This window comes from Macrotis lagotis, chromosome X (genome assembly GCF_037893015.1).
Source record: "Macrotis lagotis isolate mMagLag1 chromosome X, bilby.v1.9.chrom.fasta, whole genome shotgun sequence".
Lineage (NCBI taxonomy): Eukaryota > Metazoa > Chordata > Mammalia > Peramelemorphia > Peramelidae > Macrotis > Macrotis lagotis.
The window spans coordinates 296,113,379-296,127,869 of record NC_133666.1 but is presented as its reverse complement, the minus strand read 5'-3'; the positions used below and the strand labels follow the sequence as shown (position 1 = coordinate 296,127,869).

The following is a 14,491-nucleotide window of genomic DNA, read 5'->3' as shown; positions in this document are numbered from 1 at the left end:
AGGACCTGAGTTCAAATCTAGCTTCAGACACTTAATAATTACTATCTGTGTGACCTTGGGCAAGTCACTTAATTCCATTGCCTTGCCAAAAAAAAAATACAGTTTTAATAGCATAAAATTTGCTTGTCATAGATATTTTTTATATTGTCCAACTATCTTAACTATTCCATTTGACAAAGAATGCAGAGTCCAACCCAGACTATATGAATATGGAATATCTGGAATCAGAAGCTTAAGCTTTTTAAACAGGAAAATATGTTCTGATAAGCAAAGAACTCCCCAGATAACATGTGTGTGATGGTAAAATGGTAAGAAAGAAGAAACTTTAAAAGGAAAAGGGAGCTAATAACTTAGTGAATAACAAATAGTTCCTTCTTAAATAATTCTTCTGTGAATGAAGGAAGAGTAATCTAGTGGCTCAGTTTTAAGCCTCACTAATCAACTCTGACAAAATAATGGTGCTGACAGTCTCAGGATTCTAACCTGAAGCTTGGCTGCCCTCAACAAAGGGTCAAGGTAATGGAATTTGTTCCTTTCTTCCACTCTCCTTCATCTATGCTTCTAATTTTCAAAGGATTTTTATTATAAAGGAATTTATGGATGATATGCATTAACCAATATGGTTATATGATGCTGAAAAAGAATCGAATTTAGCACTGACAGATAAGACTATTTTGGAAATCATTCTCTGTCCATAAACATAGGGGCTATTAAGGATAAGTTTATAAAATGGAGGTAATAATACTGACCACAAAAAGAAAACAATATTATGTATAAACTTCTTGATTTTATGAAATATATATTTTTATGACTTACAGACATTGGCAGTGAATGTGCAGAGAAAAGGATGACTACTTCTCCTCTCTTCTCTGGTGGAAACTGATCCATTTCTTTTTTTATGTGGTCTACAAAGCACTGTATAAAATACAAAGAAGGAAAAAAAAGGGCATAAGAAAGCCAGAAGTGAGGGAAGCAAACTTTGGAAATAAATAAGTTATACAAAAATGTTCTCATGGAAACATTAGAGCAAAAAAAAAGTTATTTTTTGACAGCCAAAGGTACAGTCTTCCCTCCTTTAGTTCATCATCAAAACAGATAACAACGGTTTTAGGGGCCTGGGGAATTTGATGGGAAACTTCTAAAGCTTGCTAATGGCTCACTGAAAATGTACGTTCCATGTCTGCTTCCCCTCGGGAGGCACAGGGCACACTTCCAGATGGAGAGGAAACACATATGGGGAAGAGAAGTTGTTTTAAGATCTCTCATTTGCTCAGTTAGCAGGAAAACAGCTTACCAGGTCTTTCTAAAACTTCTTTTGTTTGGCTTTCAGGCACATCACATTAAACTAAAATACATTAGATGGAAATAAGAGTAAGAAAAAGTAAGAAAATGGTGTTCTATTTTTATGACATCTTATAAGACCAAAGTCAATCTTCTAATAAGAAATGTCAATCCCATAACAATTATCAGAGGAAAATGATGCACAGAAATCTGCCAACTTATACAAGGCATTAATCAGTATAAGGACCAAAAGATAAGGCTCTGGACTTCAAGTTCAAAGTATAATTTATTCACTATTATCATTTGGAAGGCCAATTTACCAAAACAGTGTGCATTTTTGTAATCTATATAATGGTTCAATGCTCCATAAGTCAAACTTCTAATACACACTGAGATGTGTAGCCCCCTTGCCAGATCCTCTGAACCCAATTAGGTAAATTACAGCATCAATGTGAAAAACAGCATACCAAAAGGTTGGAAGAGTTAATGCTCCTTTTTCAATACTCATTAATTACCTCCTTAAAAAAAGTTTTATCACAAGGCAGGAACTGACACAGACAGTAAAACAGAAAACCCTTTCAGTGTTTAGAGCTCAGGCTGCCCAAGTAAGCCAAGTCTGTGGCTTACTGTGCAAATTCTATTTGGGAGCCTAGAAGTGGCACTGATATTAATGACTCCAACAGATAAGGTATATTAGTGAAATTAGTAAAATTATTATTTTATTTTTACATTTATGGGGCAAAAACCAATTTAGATGCATGCAAAACAAGAAAATGGGTTTTGATTTTTTTCTGGCTTCTATTATCACAAAGTCTTTTGTTTTATTTAGCTTGCTAGTTTTTTTTTTTCTTTCTGTGGAATACTCCTTAATACTAAGAATAAAATCTATTATGCACTGGAATTTCAGAATCATCTCCCTTATACAATTTATGAAATAGTAAGTGATAAATACAATTTTATCATGGTTCAAGATTGCCTCTGCCATGAGCAAAATTAAAAAGCAACAGAAATACAAGTTACTCCAACCACCTAAAAAATTTCACTGGCAGCATTTTCTATATGCAATCCAACTGCACAAAGAAAGAGAAGTACGGCACTTAGTCTTCAATCACAATGTGGAGGAGGGCAGATAAATGCCTCTGAAACTCCCTTTCATTTTATGAACAGAGACTTCCTCAGTCAAGAGACTTTCCATCTTTCTCCTTCCCCCCTTTTCAAAGAGCTGAATTTTAATGCAAATCTAATTACTCACTAGATGAGCGCAGGCAGGCAGATGCTGTGCAGATCTCTCTTTTCAGCTCTGCTACCACATGTCAGTCTTAACCCCAAACACCCCTACTTGCAAAATCACAGTCTTCCCCAGAGCAAAGGCAGAAGAGATTGGCATGGCTTGGGTTCATGCTCAAACCACACACAACAAACCCTCTGCAGAGAGTCAGGAAATTAGATATACAAAATAAGCCCTATGATGAAAATTAGTCTCACTCCTTGTAGTTTTTTTTTAAATAGTCATCAAGCCCTAGTTTCTAGACATGAAATGTTTCTCTATTAGCCTATTACATCACCTACAACATGATCTAAAGGAATAGTACAGGCTCTCTAACTAAAGGCTCCTGACCCAAATTCACAATGATGCTGAGCACCATCTAGTGGTTAAGGATTTTAAGTAGGAGCTCTTTATACACACATATAAATACCTCCTACTTAAAATCCTTATTTACTTAATATATTTAATTATATACATGTATCTATCTATCTATCTATCTATATATATATATAATATATATGTGTGTGTGGTGTGTTTATATGTGTGAATGTATATATGTGTATGTATGTATGTATGTGTTTATATATGTATATGTGCTAAATGGATACTCTTCTAAAAGCTAGTGAACTTTTCCAATACACAATAGTTTCCATTTATAGAAAAAGGTAGTACATATTTTATGGTGTCTGGTAATAATTATCAACAGCATCATATGCAAAGAAAGTTGAACAAGTTATGCTAACACAAAAGGATTCTAAGACATTGATAAGTCTCACTACTATTAGGTGTATAATCTGTAGCATAGAATGGAAACTAGTAAATAATTCTCTACTATTGAATCACCAACACAGATATGCTTTATCATGGTATGTTCTTTAGAAGCAAAATCATTATAATATAATTTTCTTAAGGTTTTACATAAGGATCCAATGATTTTAAATACTTTTTTTTTGGCCATGGTATTCAAAGATGTTGCAGATCCACACCAATGAAAATGTAAGTAGACTGCCAAACAAATTAGTCAGTTAATGTATTAAATACCTACTGTGTGTCCAATAATGTGCTAAGCAACAAAGAAAAGCAAAATAAGAGTACCTGTTCTGGAGGAGCTCATGATCTAGTAAACAAATGAATTTGTGACTTGCTTTTTAACATAAAAGTCTAAACACTTCTTCATTTATATATATATATCTATATATCTATATATCTATATATCTATATATCTATATCTATATCTATATCTATATATATATATATATATATATATATTATGCCAAACAATTAAAACAAAAAATTAAACTAATGGGAAAAAGTCCAGAAAATAATATTTGGTGGAATTAAAACTGAAAGAGAAGTTTTTACAAAGTGAGTAGAAATAAAAATTTTATTAATACCAACAACTAAGGAAAACAATGTTAGCAATCTTCCATTTTACCTGAATGAAAAGAGGATGGGTAGGCCATCTGTCAATAGTACTCCATTTCATCTTTGGTTTCTTCCCGACTTTATTATAGTATCGATAAATAGCATTTAAGCTACTGCCTAAAACATATAGGCAGGCAATTAGTAAATTTTTCATAATAAGGCTAAATAACAGGTTTATAGGATCAGTAATTATAAGCTCTTTATCAAATTAGTATAACTGCAATCATTTAAAAAATTTTAAGTGCATATAACTTAAACTTCATGGAAATGAAGATTAATCAAAATGCTCAATTATAATAGACCTTCATCATTTACAGTAGATTTTCATAGTTGTGGTCTTTCCCAGTGAAAAATACCATTGTCAGGGCTTAGTTATTTTCCTAAAATAAGGAGCATTTTTTATGAAAGCACAATGGCATTTGTGAGTAATCAATTTTACTAAGAGAATGGGGGGGGGAAAGAAGCATCAAATCCTGGAATAAGTCTAAGCGGTCCATTTAGAGGTTCATATATTTTCTGTGCTGGTATTATATGTCTCTGTTGTAAAACATGAAGCTCCTCCCCCATCCCTCAAACTTAAAAAGATTCTTTCTGAGTCAAAGTGAACAGGCAATGGGACCAACGGTTAAACACAAGAGACTGAAGGACTTCACAATCTCACCCCCAACCCTGACGGGAGACTTGTATTGTGACCTTAAGATGTCTCACACCACCAATCTATTGATTATTCTAAATAAAAGAACTACAAGAAATAGAAAGGCATCCAATTTAAAATGCTATGTATGACAGTGTCATATTTTAATTAAAATTTATTCAGCCAGAAAGTAAAAAAGTGAATGAATGAAAATTTAATGCTTGAAAGCAGGGTACAATTGAATAGAATTACCTAATTTAAACTAACAGATCCAATGTCAGGAGTTTCTCCTAAAATATTATCTGGCAAGTATAACCACAAGGATACCACAAACCAAATGTGCAAGTGTGTGATAGTCTGGGCAAGAAGGAATAACTGCATTAGCTCTTTTAGATTAGCACCAGTTAGTGAACTAGCTGAAATATGTAAGAAGGTGAAGACATAACTGGGAAGCCTGCTTGTGATCAATACATTAGGAATTAAGACATTATGGTTCTGCTACAACAGTGAACATTTAAAAGATAAGGTGAATGTATAACACCTAAGTGGCCCAAGAGAATTAATGCACCTTCTGAATAGCTCACACCTTAAAGCACAGGCAAATTTCATGTAATAAATATTAGAAAATACTGAGTATAAATTCAATTTCTGAATATGTACTAAAAGACTTAGTTATTTAAAGGAAATCTGTAAAAGGATATAAATAACTATCACCTAAGTTTACTTTATTTGTTTGGATTTTTCTATATGGAGTTTTTTTAGAGAAATTCACATCTTTAGTTTACTGAGTGAATGAATGCAATATAGATTACTCCCCTATGAGATCTGACCTATTCACCAATGATATTCTATCAGTTATTGGAAAATGTCAATGGAAATTTTCCAAAATCCTAAAATTCAACTTATTTGTTCAACTAACATTTACTTCTGAGGATCCAGGGATTTTTAAAAGAGTGACTAGTGCTTTGGAGACAAACTGTTAAAATGTAACCACAACTAGAGTCTAGTAAACTTGCAGTTTCTATGTCCAGAAGCAGTATAGGAGCAAAAACCCAACGAGCTGACCAAAAATCAATGAAGCAAGATGCAAGCTTTCACTGTGTGGGTGATGGTTATGTAAGAAACAAAACTCATATACAGTTAACAAGTTAGAGATTTCCAAATATGATCATTCTCCATTACCAAAATCAAAAGCTGAGGAAAAATGAAGCAACACTACTTTCCATAATTGGGAAGAATGACAATGTGGGTATCCATTTCATGAAAATAGAAATAATTGTCTTTTGTCTAATCTGTTAAATTGAAAAGGAAATAATAAAAGTGGTGTTTACACAAATATAGAAAGTGGATTAAGGTTCCTTGCTACTCTACTACACTGGATTATTCTCAGTTACTACTTTCTATTCACCATTTGCAATTCTCAATAATCCAAGCAATGAGATGAACCATGAGATTATAAACAGGCTGATTTGAATCCTTCCATTTAAAGGAGACAAGCCAGATTTTCCATTCAAATCTTAAAAGGATATTATCTTTGCCTTCAGTATTCTGGCTCACAGTTATGTCATGTTATAATTGGTTGGGAAATATTGAATCTCCCATTTCAAAAGAGATGCCCTCACCTGTGGTAGAGCAGCTGTATTGTGGATACTGGGTGAAAGCAATAGCTCTTTCAAGTCCATCTTCCTCCATCTCTTCAATTGCTTCTTCCGTTAAAGGGTGGACATACCGGAATCCAATGTAATACTTATGAGGAGCTATTAAGAAGTACAGAGGAAAAGGAAAGAGAAAAAAATCATTTTGTAGGATTTTTTCATATTACTCTGTCCAAAATGCAATTCTCATAATTTTAAAAAAAAAGTTTAATATATATACAGCTTCTTACACTTCTCAGACTGGTCAATATGACCAGAAAGGATAATGATCATTGTTGGAAGGGTTGTGGGAAATCTGGGACACTATTACATTGTTGGTGGAGCTGTGAACTCATCCAAACTTTCTGGAGAGAAATTTGGAACTACGCCCAAAGGGCAAAAAAAATGAGCATACCCTTTGATACAGCAATACCACTACTGGGTCTATACCATGAAAAGATGATAAAAAGAGGGGTAAAAACATCACTTGAACAAAAATATTCATAGCAGCCCTGTTTGTGGTGGCAAAGAATTGGAAATCAAATAAATGTCCTTCATTTAGGGAATGGCTTAGTAAACTGTGGTATATGTATGTCATGGAACACTATTGTTCTATTAGAAACCAAGAGGGATGGGAATTCAGGGAAGCCTGGAGGATTTGCATGAACTGATGCTGAGTAAGATGAGCAGAACCAGAAAAACATTGTACACCCCTAACAGCAACATGGGTCTGATGATCAATCCTGATGGATTTGCTCATTCCATCAGTGCAACAATCAGGGATAATTTGGGGCTGTCTGCAATGGAGAATACCATGTGTATCTAGATAAAGAACTGTGGAATTTGAACAAAGTTCAAGGACTATTCCCTTTAATTTAGAAAAAACAACTGATATCTTATTGTCTGATCTTGTTATCTCTTATACTTTATGTTTCTTCTTTAAGGATATGATTTCTCTCTCATCATACTCAATTTGGATCAATGTACAACATGGAAACAATGTAAAGATTAGCAAATTGCCTTCTATGGGGGGGTGGGGGGAGGGAAGTAAGATTGGGGGAAAATTTTAAAACTCAAAATAAATAAAATCTGTAATTAAAAAATAAATAAATAAAATAGTCTTTTATGTTTTCAAAAAAAAGTTTAATATAATTTCTATGATGTTAAACATTCTCAGGTATTGCAATATTACCTGGTGCTTATCTAGTTGTTGACTTGTACTTTCTGGGAGTTTAGTGCAATTATAATAACAGGTCTTTAAATTCAATTTTTCAATTGCTTGCCTGGAAATAGCTGGGACAATTCAAGAGTTCTCTCTTCCTATAAACATAGATCAGTTTATAAAAACAAACACAAAAATAAGATGTCAAATTCTAACAATGGTCAATGTCCACTGATAACAAATGGCTAGAATCATTGATGAAATTTAATAAACAAAGAAGTGTATGCACATTGTGAGATGTGGCATGCCATATTGACCAGAGCACCATTAGTTCTAGTATCAATAAATGTGACATCTGAAGGAAATGTCCTTGGTATTCTGTTACTACTTCTTTTTATTCTCTCTCCATCATTTCTTTCTTATTTATCCCTTTTGCCCCATTTTTCTTCATCCATTTCTAGTGGAATACAAATAAAGTTTTCTTGTGTTCATCTTAAACTGAAGGTTACTTTTCAAATGGTCAGAATATTTAGAAACAAAACATAACAAGTAATTAGATTACAATGGGGTGCATTAAAGTTAGATCCCCAAGAAATAACAATGATCCTCTCTTACTTATACAAAAATCTACTAAAAATCTAGGTAGAAGAATTGCCAGTAAAGGAATTAGTCACAAAGGGAGTGTGCAGAATATCATTCTTCATATCTAGTTGAGAGGAATCCATTGCATTGAAGGAACAGATCATACCCAATATCACTTTAGTGATGAGCTGAGATGGGAAGGCAAATGAAATAAATCACTTCAAGAGGCTCAGGACAGTCATACTTGTCTGTGACAGTTTAGTTTAGCAAAAAGAACTTGAGATCAAGTCTAGAGTCCTGCTTAGTAAATGACTAACAGCATAAACCAGACCTAAGTTACCTTCTATGAACTTGTTTTCTTATCTATAAAATGACTAACATTTGCACAACCTACTTCACAAAATAGTTCTAAGAATGAAATGAGGAAATACAACATGCATTATCACCAAGAAATACTAAAGTAAATATAAATTACAATAATTTCTTTCTGGGGGTGGCTAGGTGGCCCAGTGGATACAGCACTGGTCCTGGAGTCAGGAGTACCTCAGTTCAAATCCGGCCTCAGTCACTTAATAATTACCTAGATGCGTGGCCTTGGGCAAGTCACTTAATCCCATTGCCTTGCAAAAAAAAAACCTAAAAAAAATAATTTCTTTCTGTCAGAAGTCATAGTGAGTTCAGTCACATCAGAAGAAACTGTACCATAAGATGAAATATAAATGATAGTTCTAAAGTAACTTAATGAGGGAAGTGCTAACTGTCCTTTAAAGATAATATTAAGTTCCTATTTTTCAAGTTACTCCAGATGATTTGAAATGTTTCAGTCCAAATTTATGTGGGATTTGCTTTATAATCTGTTTTGTAACAATACAACAATCAGGGGCAGCTAGATGGTGCAGTGAATAGAGCACCAGCCCTGGAGTCAGGAGTACCTGAGTTCAAATCTGGCCTCAGACACTTAATAATTGCCTAGCTGTGTGACTTTGGGTAAATCACTTAACCCCAATGCCTTAAATGAAAAAAAAATTTTAAAACAACACAACTATCAGTTTGACTCTGTAAAGTTGGCAGATATTGCAGATCATCAGCCACTTGCCAACATTTTCTTTTCACCTGCTTGGCACCTGAAAATTATAGACCAACTATCTAAGGTCAGGGAGTTCCTCAAATGATGCAAACAAAATGAGATGTGGAAGCAGATGAAGGCAGGATCGGTAACCACATTTTGAAGTTGGATGCAAATGCCTTGGAACAGATAATGCTTCTTGAATCATCAATTTAAAGAGAGTTCATGAAAACCTATTTTAAAAAATGACTACAAGATATTGGGCTAGTCTAAGAAAATACAGAGAGTGTTAATCAAATTTAATTACAGACCTTGAATATTATAGACTGACAATTTTATAGATATTATTGAGGGAAATGGGAAGAAAATGTTAGAAAGTTCACAAATGTTAATTAAAATTATAACATTAAGTGACTTAAGAGTGAAATAAAAAATTCAATCTTTAAACTGTATGACTATAACAGTGACTAAGAAATAAAAAGTAAATAAGGAAACTGTATTTTAATACAAAAAACTATTAATTTAGATTTTAATTTGCAATCTACAATGATTTAAACAGCATGCAATTCTTTGAGTAAAAAAAACTAGAAGTAGGTTAAGTAATTTAATATATTTAACATATATAGTATGGAAAGTAAAACAAATGTACAATAGTAGCTTTTTCAGTAAATTTTCCTCTTTTGCTTATTAGTACCATATTATTTGGACTTTCAACTTTTCCCCTATACTTGAAACAGGAGATCCTTAGGGAGAGCCAGAAGGTGGCATATACAAGGAAAGTCAAATAACTTTGACCATCACCTCCCTTCAAACTGACAGAGGCAATCCAGGATCATGAACCCAAGAGCCCCAGAAAAAGCAATCCCTCTCAGACTACTATCTCTGCTTCAGGCCCAGCACTTAAAAATCATCATCCTACTAAGCAATATCTATGGAGATGAAACCTACAAACTGCTTCTGAAAGGGCCAATCTCCCCTCCCAAGTCCACCCTATCCCTAACAACTCCAGATATAGAAAATACAGAAAACAAAATCTATGGCACTGTAGAATGGGTCAGAATCAGAAACAAATATATTTTTATCAGCAAAAAGGACTTTAAAGAAGGTATACTACATGTATGTCATGGAACACTATTGTTTTATTAAAAACCAGGAGGGATGGGAATTCAGGAAAGCCTGGAAGGATTTGTATGAATTGATGCTGAGTGAGATGAGCAGAACCAGAACACTGTATACCCTAACAGCAACATGGGAGTGATGATCAACCTTGAGGGACTTGCTCATTCCATCAGTGCAACAATTGGGGACAGTTCTGGGCTATCTGTGATGGAGAATACCATCTATATCCAGAGAAAGAATTGTGGAGTTTGAACAAAGACCAAAGACTATTACCTTTAATTTAGGGGGAAAAACTGTTATTATGTATTTTTGTTATCTCTTACACTTTATTTTTCTTCCTTAAAGGATATGTTTTCTCTTTCACCACATTCAACTTCCATGGAAACAATGTAAAGACTAACAGACTGCCTTCTGTGGGGGATGGGGGGAGGGAAGCAAAAATAGGGAAAAAATTGTAAAACTCAAAATAAACAAAGAACGTTGAAAAAAAAGAAGATATATTGGAATTTGCTTTGCTGCCACTTTGCAACTATAAATATCTATCTATCAGACAGAAATGTTCAGTGGTCCTCAGGGTTGTGTGTTGTGTGTGTGTGAGATGTTGTCTTACCTATAAGAATATGAGCTCCTTAAGAGCAGAGACTGCTTCTGCTTATTTATTTGCATACCAGTACCAAGTACAGAGCTTTATCACTAGAAAGTACTTAAACATTTTTTCATTCATTCATTCATTGACTCACTAAAGATACACACACATTTTATTCCAAAAACTTAAGGTAATTCTGAAAACACACATGATAGTTATCAACTTTAACTGTTTCCTCAAATAGTAGAAATATATTTTTTTAAAATATTGGTACCTGATAACATTCTTCATAGTGTATATTTCTCTAACCATAAAGAGCTAACATTCAATTCTCTGGTTTGTGCTTTATATACATTATCTCATAAAACTTCATAAAACCCTAATACAACTTATCCCCAAAACAAGTGAAAACACTAGATTCCAAAATTTCCTGAGAACTTAGAAAGTATCACTAATTACTTCTTCACAGTTTAGTAGAAATAAATAAAGGGGGAAAATTAGCTTTGGCAATATTTTCAACAAAACACTAATTATTTACCTTGTAATCTTTCCATAAAGGAGCTAAAGTCAAAAATGAACAGAGAGAGAAAATGTTATTTTTCCATTGAACGCTTTAGAAGAACAGGATCTGAGAGTTGCAAGGGTGCTCAGTGGCTGTCCACTCCAACCCATGTCATCCAACCTTTGGTTAAAGGTCTCCAAAGAGAGGGAAGATAGCCCCTCTAGCAGAAGACTATTCCACTTCTGAACAACCCTAATTGCTAGGGAGTTTTCCTGATACTGAGCTGAACTAAATATGCATCTTTGCACTATCTACTCACTACTCCTGGTTCATGCTCTTTGGGATCAAAGAAAACAAGTCTAATTACCCCTTGCCATAACAGTCCTTCAAAGAAGGACTTGAGGCAGACCTTAAGGACAAATATCATGTCACCCCTGAGTCTTCTTTGCCCCAGGTTAAACATTCCTATTTCCTTCACCCGATCATCAAACATCAACTTTCTGCCTTGTCTAATCCAAATCTCTCTAGCTTCTCTTAACCACTGTTAGCTCATTTAACCTCTGTTTGCCTAAGTTTTCTCATCTGTAGAATGGGGATAATAATAGCTCCTGCCTCCCAGGGTTGTGAAGATCAAATGAGATCATAATTGAACAGTACTTAGCATAGTGTACACAGTATACCCTATATAAAATGTCAGCTATAATTCTCCTCCTCATCCCACTCCTTTCTCCTTGATATTCCTCTAATTTACTAGTTTTGTAATTCTGTCAAAAAAAGGAAATCAAGACCTGTGCTGATGAAGCCATGATGGCTATTTGCAATCAGTTTCTTTCTTTTATTTCTTTTAAGGTTTTTGGAAGGCAATGGGGTTAAGTGGATTGCCCAAGGCCACACAGCTAGGTAATTATTAAGTGTCTGAGACCAGATTTGAACTCAGGTCCTCCTGACTCCAGGACCAGTGCTCTATTCACTGTGCCACCTAGCTGCCCCACTGTTTCCTTTTCTGTCTGCCAATCCTCTCTTTAATGATCCACTCTAGAATTTTACCAGGAAATAAAGTCAAGCTTATTGCTCTGTAATTTGCAAACTGGTCTGTTTCCTTTCTGGACTGCTCTTGTCTTCCATGATCTTCCACCTCTCACTGACAGTGGATCAGCCATCACATCTGCCAAGGTTTTTCAGAACTCAAGGATGTAGTTCACCTGGACTAGGTAATTTGCACTTATCAAGCAAGGGTATTTAGTTGCCCTCTTACTATCTTTCTTTACTTATCTTGGGAGTCAACTCTCTGTTATTCTTGTTGTATCATTTTCTGTATATCTTTTGCAGAGAAAATTAAAATTAAAATAAGAACTGAGAAGCTCTTTCTTCTTCCTGTCATCAGTTAGCATCATCCCAACCAAAGATCCTATTTCTTATTTGATCCTCCACTTTCCCAATATAGTTAATAATAAAATAAAACCAAAAAGCCCAACCCTTTTTGTTATCCTTAGTTTTCTTTTATTTAGCATTCCTGAATTCATTTCCTTTCCCTTCAAACTCATCCCTTGAATGAATTGCCCAATTAATGAAAAGGGTACCACCATTTCCTCAATCACCCAAGATCACTACTTAATCATCCTTGACTCCTCATTCTCAAGGACTCCACTTAGTCAAGGACTTGGAAAGTCCTATCATTTCTACCTTTGCTGTGTCTGTCCATCCTTGGTGCAGGGTCTCATCATCTCATGCCTAGATACTACAATGGCTTCCTAGAGGGTCTCCTTGCCCCAGTGTTCTCCCCACCCTACTCCATGACTGGTCCTCTTTCTTCACTACTGTGCTACCTTTCTTTTTGTACACAGTTGGTGCTTAATAAGAATTTGTTGGATTGCATTGAATTATACAATATGCTATGGGATCATCTAAGCATTGTTTCAGGGGAGTAAAACAGTCTCTAAGTCATATCCCTTCTTTTTTTAGCAGAACTTCTAGGAATGTAAAAAGTATTGTCAATGATTATGAAATCTTAGGTTAAACATTAAAGACCATAGGAATTGTATCATCAATGATCTTTTAAAATGCAAGTCTAGAGGGGCGGAGCCAAGATGGCGACAATAAAGGATCCAGTCTTAGGCGCTCTCTGATAAAACTTTGAAACTAAGGACTCTAACTAAACTTTCGAGAGACAGACCCACAGAGGGACCCAGAAAGGCAGTTCTCCTACTCAAGGTAATCTGGAGAAGAGCAGAAAGGCTCTGCTCCCCGGGGTCGGAGTGGTGGCCTGCCAGAGGAGTGGCGAACCAGAGCGAAAGAACTTCAGCCTCCTGGAGGCAGCCCCAGGGTGCTGGGAGCCACAGCTCACAGCAGTGGGGGAGTCTCCTGAGCTACGCCCGGGGAGCACGGGGCACAAAGTGGGGGAACAGTGGGGGGGACCTCTGCCAGAGTGAGCACGTGGAGCCCAGCCCTCAGGGCACACAGCCAACAGCTTGGTCTTTCGGCAGCCCAGATCCAGAAACAGAAGCAGGCAGAGCCCATAAGCAGGAGCCCCCAGGGCATGAGCCCATTGAGCTGAGGGAAGAGAGTGGAGAGACTGCTGAGCTCTGTCTTCTGCCCCTGGAACAGGACACTGGGGTTCTGACCACATTCAGATCCTGATTGCAGTCTAGGCCCCCCAATAGAACAGCAGGTCCCCCCCCCACCTCAGCCCCAAGGCAGGGGGGGGGCGCATATGGTCATTCATAGACCAGGAGGGAGGACAGAGCCTCACACACTGAGACCCTTGTGGGAGTGTCCCAAAAGCTCAGGAAGTACCCCAAAACCAGGCCCAGGCTGGGAAAATGAGCAAGGCAAGAAATAAGAGGGGCACCATTGAGAAATATTTTGCAAATGAGCCCAAGAAGGATCAAAATACTCAGTCTGAAGATGAGGAAGCACAAGCTCCTGCAGCTAAAGACTCCAAGAAAAAAAAACAGAAATTGGGCTCAGGCTATGACAGAGCTCAAAAAAGACTTTAAAAATCAAATGGAAGGAGTTAGAAGAAAAACTGGGAAAAGAAATGAGAGAGATGCAGGAAAAACATGAAAATGAAGTCAGCAGCTTAGTCAAGGAAATCCAAAAAGATGCTGAAGGAAATAGCATGCTAAAAACCAGCTTAGGTCAAATGGATAAAACAGTTCAAAAAGTTACTGAGAAGAATGCTTTAAAAAGCAAAATTGGCCAGATGGAAAAAGAGATAAGAAAACTCTCTGAGG

General features: G+C 35.8%; 1 protein-coding gene across 4 annotated transcripts in view; it reads right to left on the bottom strand.

Moving 5' to 3' along the window:
* The window catches only part of FECH (ferrochelatase), a 51,810-nt gene that overhangs the window by 13,272 nt on the left and 24,047 nt on the right, over positions 1-14,491 (bottom strand). For all 4 annotated transcript variants that reach the window (XM_074206645.1, XM_074206648.1, XM_074206647.1 and 1 more), the window contains 3 exons: positions 6,230-6,364; positions 3,984-4,090; positions 817-915 (listed from right to left, as the gene is read on the bottom strand). In XM_074206645.1, the coding sequence (XP_074062746.1) occupies positions 817-915; positions 3,984-4,090; positions 6,230-6,364 (341 nt within the window). The remainder of the gene's footprint in view (positions 1-816; positions 916-3,983; positions 4,091-6,229; positions 6,365-14,491) is intronic.